Below are 14,765 nucleotides of genomic sequence, written 5' to 3'. Positions count from 1 at the left end.
AAACATTATTGCGAAATGGAAATATGAAATTGTACAGCCTGCCTATTGATTTACATGGGGTCAGGTATGTGCTCCTTTAATGGCAGACAGCTGGAGAATAATCATTCAACCCATACGGCCTTATCAAACATTGAGATGCAACTCAGGTTTCATGGTTCAAAAAGAGGGTTTCTACATAGTTAGATGCGGCCACAATGGTCATGATCAGTCAAGTAGCCCTGGAGATTGCCTGTTTATCAAACTAAGCCCATTACCCACCTAGCCTTCTGTGGTTTTGGAAAAGAAAAAAAAACATTTTTACAATAAATTTGATGTCCTTACAAGTTTTTTTGTTGTAATAAAGAAGCCTTATGTTAAAATTGAAAGGAAGGGCTTCATAGGAACTGGTTCTTAAAGTGGTAGGTCAAATATGAACAGTTAGTCTGTCCTGAACAGCCTACACCTTTAAGATGAGAACACTGCACAGAAACAAGTGACCAATTGGTTTTTTTTAGTAGTTCTTTTTTAAATTCTATAAAAATATTTGCTCAAATACTGAATACAAACTTACTTCTCTTTTTCTTTGGATGTGGCTCATCGTCCTCAGATGGCATAGAGGAGCTCGGGGTGCACTCAGTTATGCTGCCTTGGCTCAGATCTGTGGGGATGTAGCACTCTGTCGGAGGCATTTTTTCTGTCTCTGGATTCTTCTGTACTGGTGAGGCCGGAAACCCCAGCTCTACTGTTTTGGGCTGCATTGGCTCCAACTTCACCGTCTTACCCCCTGGCAGAGAACACAGCTCCCCCGACAGCTCTTTAACCACAGATTTGATATTGTTTCTGATAGGTTTTGGAAGAGGGCGGTCCTGCATACAGTTCAGGGAAGCACCTGTGCCAATGTTGGGCTTCTGGCGGATCCATTCCCTCAGGGTGTCTATCGGTGAGCCGTTGATGTGCCATTCAGTCACCCCGAACTGTCTGAGATGGGCTCTGGCATGGCTGGCTAAAGCTTTCCGGTTTTCAAAGTAGTGGCCACACAATTCGCAGCAAGTATCTGCGGCTGCAGGGAAGAGACCAGGACACAAATCAACGTGTTAATGTGACTCCGGCTGTTTAGTGGTGCAGCCATCTGTTTAAGTCAAATTAATGTTCAACAGTCCTGATAGTAAAGACTGTGGTTTTCTCTGTGCTTCCTGAATTAACCATGTTACAGCACAGGATTCTAGTCAGGCCACTGAGAATGTGCCAGCACATAAATGCTTAGCCACTTAGCTCCATTCCTCTGCTCTTCTCCTTATTCGAAAAGTATTGAGTTTCCTTTTAAAATTGACTATGCTTACCCCACTGGTCTGGGTAGAATTCCACTCTGTGCCTTTTCCTCTAACTCAACCCATCCTATGCATTTTGAACATCACTTGTGAATCTCTAATCACTATTCTGCAGCTTCAATAAGAAAAAGTCCCAGGAGACAATGCTGGAATTTGAGCAAAATACATTTTAATAAATTTCAGTTTGGTTCTGGTGGGTAAAGGAAATGGCCAGTTATGTGCTAAACAGGAATGGTCCTGGAATGGAGTGAGCTGATCTCTGTTAGGAGAGCAGTGGGAGTACTGTAATTGAGTTGAATTCTTATGGGGGTGGGATGGGCACAAAAAGGAAGCCTGCTCAGAATCCCATTCTTTCCCAAGATACAATGACCTGTACTGGAAAATATGCATGCGAGGCCAAGATTAAGTTCAGTTGCGATGCCATCCGTGGTTAAAGCTGTAGATAGTTTAGGGTTCTCCATTTGATGAATGCACTCACAGAGGACTGCGCCCACCCTTAGTCCTGTAACCCAATAAGAGTTAGTGCCTTAAGGAGACAGAGAGAAACTGGAAAAAAAAGATAAAACAAGAAAGTGTCTTTTCACAATAGTAATTATTTCAAGATTGTCTTTTATTCCACATCCTTACACAACTGAAGTTCCCATTTATTTCTACTATCAGCTTTGACTACTCATTGGCACAATGAGAACATGTGGAATAGTGAACAATTTCACAAGAATACATGCAAGATAACAGTAGGAGGGAAGGGCAATAGCAGTATTACAATCTAAAGACTTGATCATGTTTAATGGAACGGAAAAGCTTTTTCATCAGATCTAACTGAGTTACTTCCCTTCTGGCATATTTCTTAAGTTAAGAACGAAGCAGAATTGAGCCAACAATAGAAACTCAAATCTGAGAACTTCTCCCAGAGTACAAAGGTATTCAGGTGAAAGTTCAAGATTAGCGACACAACATCAGAATGTAAAAGATTTGGAGCCGAGTATTGGCCAATTTTTTCTTAACAGAAGGAAGTGAATAATACCTTTGGGATCAGTAAACCTCGTGAAGTTACTTATCTCATTGTTAATGTGTTGAGAAATTCAGAAAACTTCACCTTGTTAAATATATTTCTTGACACATCAGTATCCTTTCAGTTGTACAAGAAACCTTCTCTCCTGGAATCTGTGTAAAGCAGCCCATACTGCTGTCCTTCTGCATTAACCGAGGGCTGAACTTCACTGTGTGTCCATGCCATTTGCACCATACAGAAAATTGCAGCAAACCACAGCATCAATGTCAATTTTGCCTCATGTAAGAAGAAATTGACATCTTTCTTAAATATTACTTTGGGAGGAAACTGAACAAGTCAACAATCCATGAAGTGGCTGAGAGAAGATTGTTAGAGTGATCTGGCTCCCAGTAACACAATTGAAACAAAAAGAACACAAAATTGGATTTAAAAAAAAACACCTTATTTTTGTACAGAAACTATCCTTCCCAGCAGGGATCCTGGCACCACAATCTGGTTTGGCTCATACTCAATTCTAATCTCATACTATGTTGACTCTTAATACATTTTGTGCAGTGGTCTAGCAAGCCAGTTATGTAACTAAGAAGGCAGCTTATTGATTTCTTAGCATGAGTGGGTTGCACAATAAACAGCCCCACATCACCCATATCCTGCAAACAGATCTAGGGGAAAGAAAAAAAACAAATAACTGTGAATCTTCCAAACTCGTTACTAAGATGGGTCAGGAACTATAACAATCACTCAGAGTAAGACCTGGGCAAAAGCGCAGTATTTGCAGAGTATTGCATTTGCAATGCACTGCACCATGACTTACAGCAGGATTCCCTGCACAATGTGGTCCCCAATCCCAGCTGTGTGACTCGGAAGATGCAGAGGAGAAACAGCAAGCAACTATGCCACACCACAGGGAATAGATAAAACAAAACAAAACAATGAAGTCTGGGCATCTCTGAAAATGTTTGTTGCAAGCAGCAATGCCAGGAGATACAGAAGAGTTACTTATCTGGCAGCCAACCGGAGATAAATATGCAGACTTATCAGATCAAAGAGAAAGCAAGAGCATTCAAACAAGTCTGACTTACCTATTACTGGACTTGTTGCCACCTTCTCCTGCGGGGACCATGTGGCCTTTGGCTTAAACAAGCCTGACCCTGGAGTATAGCTGGGTTTCAATTCTGGTGTCAGATTTCTATCATCTAACATGGGTTTCTTTAGTGGTGCAGTTGACACAAAACCCATCGGTATCTTCTTGCCCAGTGGTGACCCAGTCGCATGTTGGGTGCTGGGCATGTAAGTTAATACTTTTCTTGCGGTGGAGGTTAGGTGCTTTTGCTGCACCTCCTTGCCAGATGACTTAATAAGCGGACCCAATGACTTAGAAATTGACTTCTCCTCATACAGGTAGTTTTCAGGCTCTCGTTGAAGCTCCCGCTGCATTGACTCATGGCTAAGTGGTTCGGGCTTTCCTTTCCTCTTCATCAGCTCTTTCAACGTATCAATTGGTGAACCATTCACAGTCCACTCTGTCACACCAAACTGCCTCAGATGTGACCTGGCATGGCTTGATAGCCCTTTGCGATTCTCAAAGTATTCACCACAAAACTCACAGCGGACATCCTTGTTGGGTTGGTCAACTGCTACAAAACAAAAGAAAAGAAATTTAATCACTGAGGGAACAAAGGAAATGGTGAGGTGAATTTCAAGTTAAAATGGGGACAGCGATTGGACCCACCCACCAAGTTTCTCATGTCACCCAGAGACAGCAGCAGTCGCAAACATGTTACATTTGGATGCAAGAGCCAACCTTTCTGTGTGATATACCAATTTCTCACATCAAGCATCCCTGCAGCCTCCTAAGCAAGGTTATCATTTGAGTGCCAAAGATCAGATGGTAAAATCTGTAATATGGGCATAGCCAAACAATCAACTTAAGATCCAAAAACAGAGGTGGAAAATAAGCACTTTCACACCATTACATCAGGATTCAAAGCCCAGATCCCAGGAAATAAGCTTTAATCTCCATTTACTCTCTGTTGATCAATAGCCACTTTCGGCAAACACCAAACAAGTATGTTTACATTCAATCAAAACCACACTGGTTAATCGTGTATCTGGTCACTAATAAATGATTGAGAAGATTAACTTTACCAGTAGTAGAAGAAATAACTGCTCGATATTAAAAGCTGAAAGCAAAGTAGTACAATATAGGGTTATCTCTCTAATATTAAGAACGTACAATTTGAGATCTCTGATACATTAAACATTGCAACCTGTATAGAACTATGCATAATCTCCTCGACAATGATGAAATAGGACAGGAGACTTCTTTACATCAACATGGGCAATCAATCAATCAGTCTAGTGCTAATTAACAGTATGCCCTAAATTTCAATAAGGAACTGCCTTCCCAAATGTCAGAGAGAGTTATTGCGTTCAGTCACTGTGCTCAGCAATTTCATAAACACCAGGATCAGATTTAGCATTTGACAGAGACCTCAAGGTTGTTGTTTCAAAGGGAGTTTTTTCACTGAAGCTTCTCAAACAACCTACAGTCTCCTTCAGATGGTCACTATTTAGTTTTTGAGTTATGGCTGAATACTGTAATGCTACAAAGCAATAATATGAATGATCAGTAATTTCAAAGCTCTCCAATCAAAAAAGACAATAAGTAAAAGGACAAGAGCCACCCATCAAAATTTAAAGGGGAAATTCAAGATCCAAAGGCAAGGAATTCAACAAGTCTCAAAACATAACCTCCACATAAAAAGATTGGAAGGGCACCACTGTATCACTGATGTGGAATGGGAAATTCTAAGATATCACCTTGAAACCAGGTTTTGTCAATGCACTTTCACTAGAATAAACAATAACTTTAATGTGAATGAACAGGAATTTCCAGATAGCTCTAAAGTGATTCTCAATTCAATGTAAATGGAGCATTTGACCCAGAGGAAGAGCAAATGATCAGACTATCAAAACATCCACAGTAAAATATTTTGATGGAAAGATCTGACTCCTGCCAAAGAAGGTACCCCCATAAGTTCTATGAATCGTCCCTCTCACTTTTTAAGCTTTCATTTATGGAATCTAAATGGTGAATTCATTCAGAGAATGGAGCACATTCCTGTCAGGAAATTTACTGCAACACTCAGGATGGTTGTAAAATCACATCTGAAGTACAGTAGCACCTCGACATATGAACGACCCTGTTCACGATCAAATCGGTTTACGTACAGGATTGTACGTAAAATTTTGTTTCAACGTACGTATGAAATTCAAGGTACGAACAAATGTACGAACTCAAAAAGCCCGTGCGCGATCATGTGGTTTCATTGTTCTGCTTTGCTACGCACACTTTGAACGCAAAAGCTCTCGGGCCCCGCGTGATCTCATTCAGTTCGTCTTTGGTGCATGCGCTGTGAACAGCGTTCGTTGCTACATCCAAGCATTCTTATGCTATCCGAACAATGGGAAAAATTGATTCAGTTCGCGAACTTCTCGGTTCATGAACTGGGTCCCAGGCCAAATTAAGTTCGTAAGTCGAGGCACTACTGTGTACAAAAAAAACGTACAATAGTGCCTAGTCTTTAATAAGTCACTGCAGAACAATTGGGATTCTATTCATCTGAGAAAATAGTTTTTCTATTCAGCCGAAAATGCAGTTACCTTTGGGGATCTACTCTTGTAAAAACGTTAAGAACATTAGTCACACTAAGTATGAGTTCAAAATTTAAACTGGGATGCTGGATCATGGCTCAGTCATCTTTCCCTGCTGATGGCACACCGTTCTCTCAGATTGCAACAAACATCTGAGCCAGGAGCAAAGATCTTCAGCCACTATTCATTTGAAACATTTCTTTCAGATCACATGGCCAGAACTGTTTTCTAGATACAGGGAAGATCTTAAAGTTTACACAAATATGTACAACTGCAACCCATAACCTGGTACCAACCATATGGTACTTAATCCAAAGCAAGTTGAACAGTTGTAAGTGATTTACTTTCAGCTAGTTTATAAACCAAATTGAGGGTGAGATATGCCTTAGCTCATGAGAAACCTCAGTTTCCACTTAAAGATCAAAACAGCAAAGACTGCGGGCAAAGACCATTCCTAATAATGCTTCTACAAGTCATGAGGCAAGTTGGCTGAGTAACTGAGCAACTTAATAGAATTTTTCAATACTTGCTAGATGAATCTTACATAATGATACCCACTTCGTACAAACTGTTAACCAAAATCACTTCTCATTCTCAAAATAAGCAGAAAGTTGTACTCTCAGCAGAACATACGAATGTCAAAAACTTCTTTCAAATTTCACTATCAAGTAGCACTGGATACAATCAATCATTGTATTACTAAGTCTTTAACAGGTCTTCCACTATTATCATTTACACCAAATAGTGTAACACACAAATTTACTTTATATGCGGAGAAATGTCATACTTAAACCCAAAGTTCAAGATAATAAGCCTAGAATTAAACAAGCACAATCTGGGTATATAGTGTGCAATCAAAGAAAGTACAAGTGGAAAGTCCAGAAAAGGAAATCCATCCATGGAAAGCTAAAGACCTGATATGGCTGGAGAAAATTTCCAAGAGATAAAAGGCCTTATGTGAATCAGAAATGTACAAGCTGCAGATAAAGAAAAATGGTAAAATTAGAGTCACTGAAAATCCCATATGATTGCGACATTTTCAATGAAACGGTCAAGTTTCAATGCCAGTCTGCTAGGTACATATCACCAGGTGCAACAAACGGGATAGTTGCTTCAGGATGCAACATTTTGGTGCATTTAATAAAATGTACAACAGGGGTCAATAAACTGAAGATGGAAACCTGCTTGACTACTGTCTATGCAATGTTCATAACTCAAGCCTGTTTTTTTTTAAGTGCAACACAAGGAAACAGAGACAACTGTCCTCTGGTGACAAATAATATCTATTTCAAGGAAATGTTAAGAATTGAGAATGCTCCAAAAACAAAAATATCCAACCAAAGATAATGAAACAGAGGCCAAATACAAAGTGTGGATAGTTTGATATTTCCTGATGAAGAGCTTATGCCCGAAATATCGATTCTCCTGCGCCTCGGATGCTGCCTGACCTGTACCACACTCTCATCTCTGATCTCCAGCATTTGCAGTCCTCACTTTCTCATAGTTTGATATTTCACAGGAAAACCCGAAAAGGTTGATCAGATACATCAATGCTGGGTCAGAAAATTGGCAGCACTGGTCAATAACTGCTCAGCTAAACCACATGCTAATAGCAAGCAAAACATCAAATTTACTTTTCTTCTTTCAAGTACCATATTTAATATAACCAATAACAAATGAATAAAGAGATTGACTCATAAAAATTTAGAAAACTTACAGCACAGAAGACCATTTGGCTCATTGTGCCTACGACCACCAAAAATGATGTATTCAATCCAATCAAACTAGATTTTGTACGAATTTTCTTAATAAATTGATGTGAAGGTGCCAAGTCAGTCAGATCAGAACATTGGACGTCAGGCAGCTAGAGTGGGCAGTGAAGGAGGCCCAAGGCTTGCATGCAAGTGGTCCCAGAGATGTTCTCTGAAATGTTCTGCAAGTTGGCGTCCTGTCTTCCCAATGTAGAGGAGACCACACAGAGAGTAACGAACACAGTAGACGACGTGGGTGGAAGTACAGGTAAATCTCTATTGGATATGCCCCCCCCCCCCACTCTGCCAAGGACATGCAAGTCCTGGGCCGCCTCCATCACCAAACACTAGCCACCCGACGCCTGGAGGAAGAACGCCTCATCTTCAACCTTGGGACCAACCACACAGGATCAATGTAGATTTCACCAGTTTCTTCATTTCCTCATCTCCCACCTTATCCCAGATCCAACCCTCCAACTCGGCACCACCCTTTTGAACTGTCCTACCTGTCCAATTTCTTTCCCACCTATCCGCTCCACCGTCCTTTCTGACCTATCACCATCATCCCCCCACTTCCATCTACCTATCGCATTCCCAGTTACCTTCCCACCCCAGCCCCATTCCCCTCCCATTTATCTCTCAGCTACACTGTGCCACTCCTGATGAAGAGCTTATGCTCAAAAAACCAATTTGCCTGCTCCTCTGATGCTGCTTTTTCAGCGCCACACTCTTCGACTCTGATCTCGAACATCTGCTGTCCTCACTTTTTCCTGTTCAGAACAGTCAAAACCGTATTAAAGACAACGACCATAAAATCTTCACTCAAAAAGAATACTGACAATGACTGATGTCAAACAAATATTCACAGAAAAGCTAATGAAGGTGCTCCACCATTTAAAAAAAAGACAACAAACTGGAAACCAAAAGAACTGCAGAAGCTGGAAATCAGAAAGACACAAACAGAAATTGCTGGAAAAGCTCAGCAGGTCTGGCAACATCTGTGGAGAGAAATCAGAGATAATGCTTCAGGTTCAGTGACTCTTCTTCAGAACCGAATTGTCTCCTGGATCCGAAACGTTAACTCTGTTTTCTATCCTCAGATGCTGCCAGACCTGTTGAGTTTTTCCAGCAATTTCTGCTTCTGTCTGTGAAGGGAAATTTAAAATTGCTCCACACTTCCTTTTAACTGTAAACCCAGATGAGGACAATATTTTGTGAGGCTTCACAGTGGATAGCAAAGCTGTCCATAATCTAGTTTTTGCTTGCAGAAAGAATTCATAAGCTAATGCTAATCCAAAAACAAAGCAAAGAGTGCGGCTCAGGACTGGAAGATAAAGATTCATTGTCTCAGTGAAGGAGGGCGAAAATGACAAGTAACCCACAACAGGCAAAGCAGTAGGTAGGAAGAACTGTAGGCATTAGTTTCTCATTTACAGCCAAAGGAACTCTGAGGATTTAATAAGCTACAGGTGCTAAATTGAAGTGTCACATTTAAAATGGCTTACTTGAAATTGTACTTCTAAAAGTAAGAAAAATTGATGCAACTAAGAAATTTAAATGCAGACCCCCGTGCTGATATATTACATAAAGACATTCCCAACATGTCAAAATTCAGTGTACATATCGGTCTGCTAAAATGAGCAATTTGTCAATGCAAATTGGCTGTAACACGACTGACGAATAGGGGACACTGTTTGTAAAGTGCAAACTTTTAAAACATGTGCTGGCTATAACCAACACATATAGCATCACCAACAGTTATTTTTATTGTATCATTTTCATAAAGCACAGGGTCACACTACAACACAACCATTGCGGTATGGAAGAATTACCCGTACTTTGATTTAGTGACATTTTCACACGACTATAAGCTTCGTGCATTTTTGATGAAATAGTTTCCTCGTCTCTCCTAACAACAGGTTAGCATCCAAGGAGTCACGCCATGTTCATGCAAGATTAAATATTCAGCCTGGCAAGAATACAGCACCCAATTCCATCCTCAACTATCATCAAACAGAAATTGCTATGGTGCACAAACTTAGAGAAGCAGGCTTGGTAGATTCTTTTCCTCTGTGAAGTGGTAAGGTTTCCTTTGAGATTAGCCATATCAGCACAGACCAAAGGACCTGTGACATAGGAAAAAAAATTCATAGAATCATAATAAAATCCCTACAATGTGGCAGCAGGCCATTAGGTCCATTGAGTCCACAATGACCCTCCAAAGAGCATCCTCCCAGACCCAACCCTCTCAACCTAGCCCTGCAACACTGTTTCCCGTGGCTAATCCACCTAGCCTGAACTTCCCTTGACACTATGGGCAATTTAGCATGGCCAACTCCATGGTGCTCCAGTTTCCTCCCACATTACAAAAGTTGTGCAGGTCAGGTGAATTAGCCATGCTAAATTGCCCATAGTGTTAGGTGTATTCATCAGGGGTAAATGTAGGGAAATGAGTCTGGGTGGGTTACTCTTCGGAGGGTCGGTGTGGACTTGTTAGGCCAGAAGGTTGGTTTCCACATTGTATAAAATCTAATCTAATCAGTCCCCAAACCTACACACCTTTGGAGTGCAGGAGGAAACTGGAGCACCCAGAGCAAACGCCCAAGCTCTACACAGACAGTCACCCAAGGCTAGAATTGAATTCAGATCCCTGATGCTGTGAGGCAGCAGTGCTAACCACTGTGCCACCCTATGAAGCCATTTAGCCATTGAAACCACATTGCCAATCAATTAGAAAATGGCTGATCTGATAATATTCAATTCCACTTTCTTGCCTTTTTTCCCATAATCCTCGAGGAATGGAAATCTATTGCAGCCTTAAATATACTTAATGATCTTGACAACTATCTACAGTAAAGAACTGCACAGATTCACCATCCTCAGAAAAAAATCCCCAACCCTGCCTTAAATGGATGATTTCTTACTCAGCATCTACCCGTCAAATCTCCTAAGAATCTATAATGTTTCAATAAGGCCTCCTCTCTTTCTAAATTCCAATGTGCCAAAATTTCTAAATTTCAGTAGCCAAACCTACTTAACATCTCCCATAAGAAAATCCCCATGTGGAGAATCAATCTAAAGAACCATCTCTGGACTGCATCTGATAAAGTACAGTTGCTTCTGCTATAATGCGCATTTCTTTGATGTGAATTGACTTAAACTCGATTGAAGAATTTAGACCGCTATTTGCGGAACGCTAACTTCATTTACCTGTATTGGCTATAACACAATTCCAGCCCAATTAGTTCTTGCATTATTTCAGAACTGACTGTACATCGTTACTTAGATTAAGGGGGTCAAAACTGTTCAGTGTTCCAGCTGTGGCCTGACTAGTGCCTTGTTAGCAAGACTACCCTATTTTTATACTCCATTCCCTCTGAAATAAAGGCCAGTATTCAAACTAGGTAAAAACAATGACTGCAGATTCTGGATTAGTGGTGCTGGAAGAGCACAGCAGTTCAGGCAGCATCCAAGAAGCAGCGAAATCAATGTTTCGGGCAAAAGCCCTTCATCAGGAATAAAGGCAGTGAGCCTGAAGCGTGGAGAGATAAGCCAGAGGAGGGTGGGGATGGGGAGAAAGTAGCATAGAGTATAATAGATGAGTGGGGGAGGGGATGAAGGTGATAGGTCAGGAAGGAGAGGGTGGAATGGATAGGTGGAAAAGGAGATAGGCAGGTAGGACAAGTCCGGACAAGTCATGGTTGCCTTTCCTAATACTCACTAAATTCGTAATGCTTTTGAGATGTATCCATGAGGACTCCCAAATCACTCCATTGCTGCAGCTTGCTGCAGACTTTTCCAATTTGAATAATGTTCAGCTCTTCTATTCTTCCTGCCAAAGTATATAACCTTACATTTTCCACATAGTATTTCATCTGCCAAGCTTCTGTCCACTCACTGCTTTCCAGATCCCTCTGTAGGCCCTTTTGTCATCTCTAACATTTATCTTCCCACCTACTTTTGTGTCATCTGCAAACTTGGCTATAGTCACTAATATGTATTCTAAATAATTAAGAACAAAACACTGATCACAGTTCTTTCCACAAGTTACAAGGTGCCATCCTGAAAATACCTCCTTTATCGCAACTCTGTCTTCTAATAGTTAGCCCATCTTATATGCAAATAAAACCACACCCAACACCATGGGCTTTTATCTTATTGAGTAGCCTTATGTGTAGTAGCTTATCAAATCCAACAACTCTCTCTTAAACTGTATGACAATAGAATACAGAGGCACAAACCAAAGTTTTCTTCAGCTCTGAGCATATTTTCCTCAATTCATGCAGTAAGGGCTTTTCCAAAAGGCTGTGCTTTATTTTTTGGAACTTATTTTCATTAAAAACACTTTTACATTCCTTAAGTTGGGGTGCTATTATTGCCTGAGAGATCACTTAAAGGTTAATCTACAACTCAAATATATAGGATGTTTTATCAAATGACAGCTACATTGCTTACTTCTGAAATAAATTGCTCTACATGCCCCAAGGACCTAGCATGTTTCACTGCGACATTTGGTACACTATCTGATGCAAATCATTACTGTTATTACATGTGATTCTGATGTGTGCAAATTGCTGCTATTTCTCTCTAAAAAGTGACATTGTTCTGAAGAATACTGTTTCAGAATATCCCGGTATGTGGAAGGCACTGGGCAATACAAACTCTTCTCATGTGCTGGGTTGAAAAAGGCCAAATTCTTGACTCAGAAATGACCATGTTTGTATAACCAGAAGGAATGCGTCTTGGACACCTCAGTCAGCTGCACTTAATAAAGGAAAACGTGTAAATATCATCTTGCAACAATCAAACTCAATATCCAATAAATATATCAATTATAACTGCCTGAAGAATATGTTGACTATGGCCAATATGAAAGGCTTCAAACACGTACTGATCAAGTTAATAGTATATCAGACATAAAAAGCTAAAGATTGCATGTGTACATGAGGTCAACTGTATTTGACTCAGTCTGGTTTGCATAATAAGAGGAACAGAGAATTTAAACTAAAGAGTGGGGGACAAGGGCTCAAATCTGAAAACGTGTGATAAATCAAAGAATATAGATAAAGCAAGAAAGAAAGGTATTAATGTGGGAAATGATCAGTAGACTATGTAAGGAGTAAAGAGCACAAATCTAAGATTGAATCAACAGATAAGACTAGAGGTTTAGAAACATAAAACAATAGGTTAAACTCAGAGCTTTGTACCTGAATTCAAACAGCATTTGAAACAAATATTTATCGCTAATTGGGCTAACAGTTCATAACTACTATCTAATAGCTTCTAAAGATTATAAGAGGTAGGGTAGCGTTTTCACACAGAGGATGTTGCGTGTATGGAATGAGCTGCCAGAGGAAGTGGTGGAGGCTGGTACAATTAAAACATTTAAAAGGCATGGGGCGGGGGGGGGATTTAGAGGGATATGGGGCAGGTGCCGGCAAATGAGACTCGATTAGTTTAGGATATCTAGTTAGCATGAACAAGTTGGACCGAGGGTGTCTATTTTCGTGCTGCATATCTCTGTGACTGGCTTTAAGAAAACAGACTGGGACTAATGAATACATGCAGCAAGCTATGAAAAGTTGGAGAAATTACTCTGATAACTGACAATGACAGTCACACAGAGGGGAAGTAACACCTTTGGGAGTGAACAACAGCTCCCCAAACTGTAACCATATGGGAAGTCAGAGCATAAAAGAAGAAAAATTGGAAGCTTCCCAGAAAGGTAATTGGTAACTATGGGGAATTTTAATCTACATAGTGACTGAAAAAGTTAGGTGAGCAAATGTTGCTTAGGTGAAGAATTCCTGGAATGTTTGAGATATTTTGGCAGAACAGCAAGCCCTAAACCAAGCAGAGAGCAGACTATTTTATACCTAAGAGTAATTAATTACTCTTCAGTATAAATTAATTAATTAATTACAGCTAGATTCAATTTGGAGAGATGTGGGTCCGAGGTCAGCGCTTTAATCTTAAAATATGGGCAATTTTGAGGGCATGAAAGCAAAGCTATCTGAAGTGAACTGTGATAGGTTGACAGAAATGTAGTAGCCAGTGCTTAAGGGGATATTTCAAAATACAGCACAGATACATTTCAGCAAGAAAGAAAATTCCAAGGAAAGATTAACTCAAGAACTTAAATATATACCAAACTTAATGAAATAGCATATACTCACATAAAGCTAATGACAGGCCGAAGACTGGACAGAATATAAAACCAGCAAAGATTGACTAAAATATTAATAAAAAAGGAAAAATTAAGAGCATGAGAGAAAGATGCGAGAAATATGAAAACAAATATTAAGTTTCCGTTGATAAGAAAATAGCTAAAGTGAGTATTGGTCCTGTAGAAACTGAGTCTGGGGAATTAATAATGGAAAATAAGAAAGATGTCAGATCAACCATGATCCTTTTGAATGGGTGAGCAGGCTCAAGGAGCCAAACAGCCTGCTCCTGTTCCTATTTCCTATGGTTTTACAAGTTCAACAGGTATTTTGCAGGTAGCCCAGAGATAGCTGTAAATCAGGAAATGGGGGTGGGGGAGGGGAGGGGGGTGTGGGAGAAGAGTGGAGAGCAAGAAAATTACAATAGTCAGGGAAGGCTGCCAAACAGGTTGTTGGAGCTGCAGGCTGTTAAGTCCCTGGGTCATGATGAATTTCATCCTAGAATTTTAAAAGAAGTGGCTTGTGAGATAATTAATCCATTGGTTCTAATTCCCAAAAAAATATTGTTTCAGAGAAAACAGTACTCAAAAAGGAAACCATAGGTTGTTAGTTTAATATCAGTCATGGGGAAGATATTAGAAGCTATTAAAGATGTGCTGGCAGGGTGCTTACAAAGGTTCAAGATAATCACAGAGTCAATGTGGTTTTGTGAAAGGAAAATCACATTTTTTGGAGGTCTCTGATGAATTAAGTGTACTGTGGATAAAGGAGATTAGTGCCACACCTAATAGTTCCAGAACGCATTTGGTACATTGCCATATCAAATGAGTATTGTCAAATATAAAGACACAGTGTAGGGGCGAACACATGGACA

The 14,765-nt window shown here is 40.2% G+C and overlaps 1 protein-coding gene across 1 annotated transcript in view; it reads right to left on the bottom strand.

Moving 5' to 3' along the window:
* LOC132835872 (uncharacterized) overlaps positions 1-14,765 on the bottom strand; it is a 128,214-nt gene that overhangs the window by 31,290 nt on the left and 82,159 nt on the right. Inside the window, exons 9-10 of the mRNA XM_060854970.1 lie at positions 3,402-3,956; positions 551-1,039 (exon numbers count right to left, since the gene is read on the bottom strand). Of these exons, the coding sequence (XP_060710953.1) occupies positions 551-1,039; positions 3,402-3,956 (1,044 nt within the window). The remainder of the gene's footprint in view (positions 1-550; positions 1,040-3,401; positions 3,957-14,765) is intronic.

This window comes from Hemiscyllium ocellatum, chromosome 45 (assembly GCF_020745735.1).
Source record: "Hemiscyllium ocellatum isolate sHemOce1 chromosome 45, sHemOce1.pat.X.cur, whole genome shotgun sequence".
Taxonomy (NCBI): Eukaryota; Metazoa; Chordata; class Chondrichthyes; order Orectolobiformes; family Hemiscylliidae; genus Hemiscyllium; species Hemiscyllium ocellatum.
Note: the sequence above shows the minus strand (reverse complement) of the source record. Positions and strands in the feature narration are given on the sequence as shown.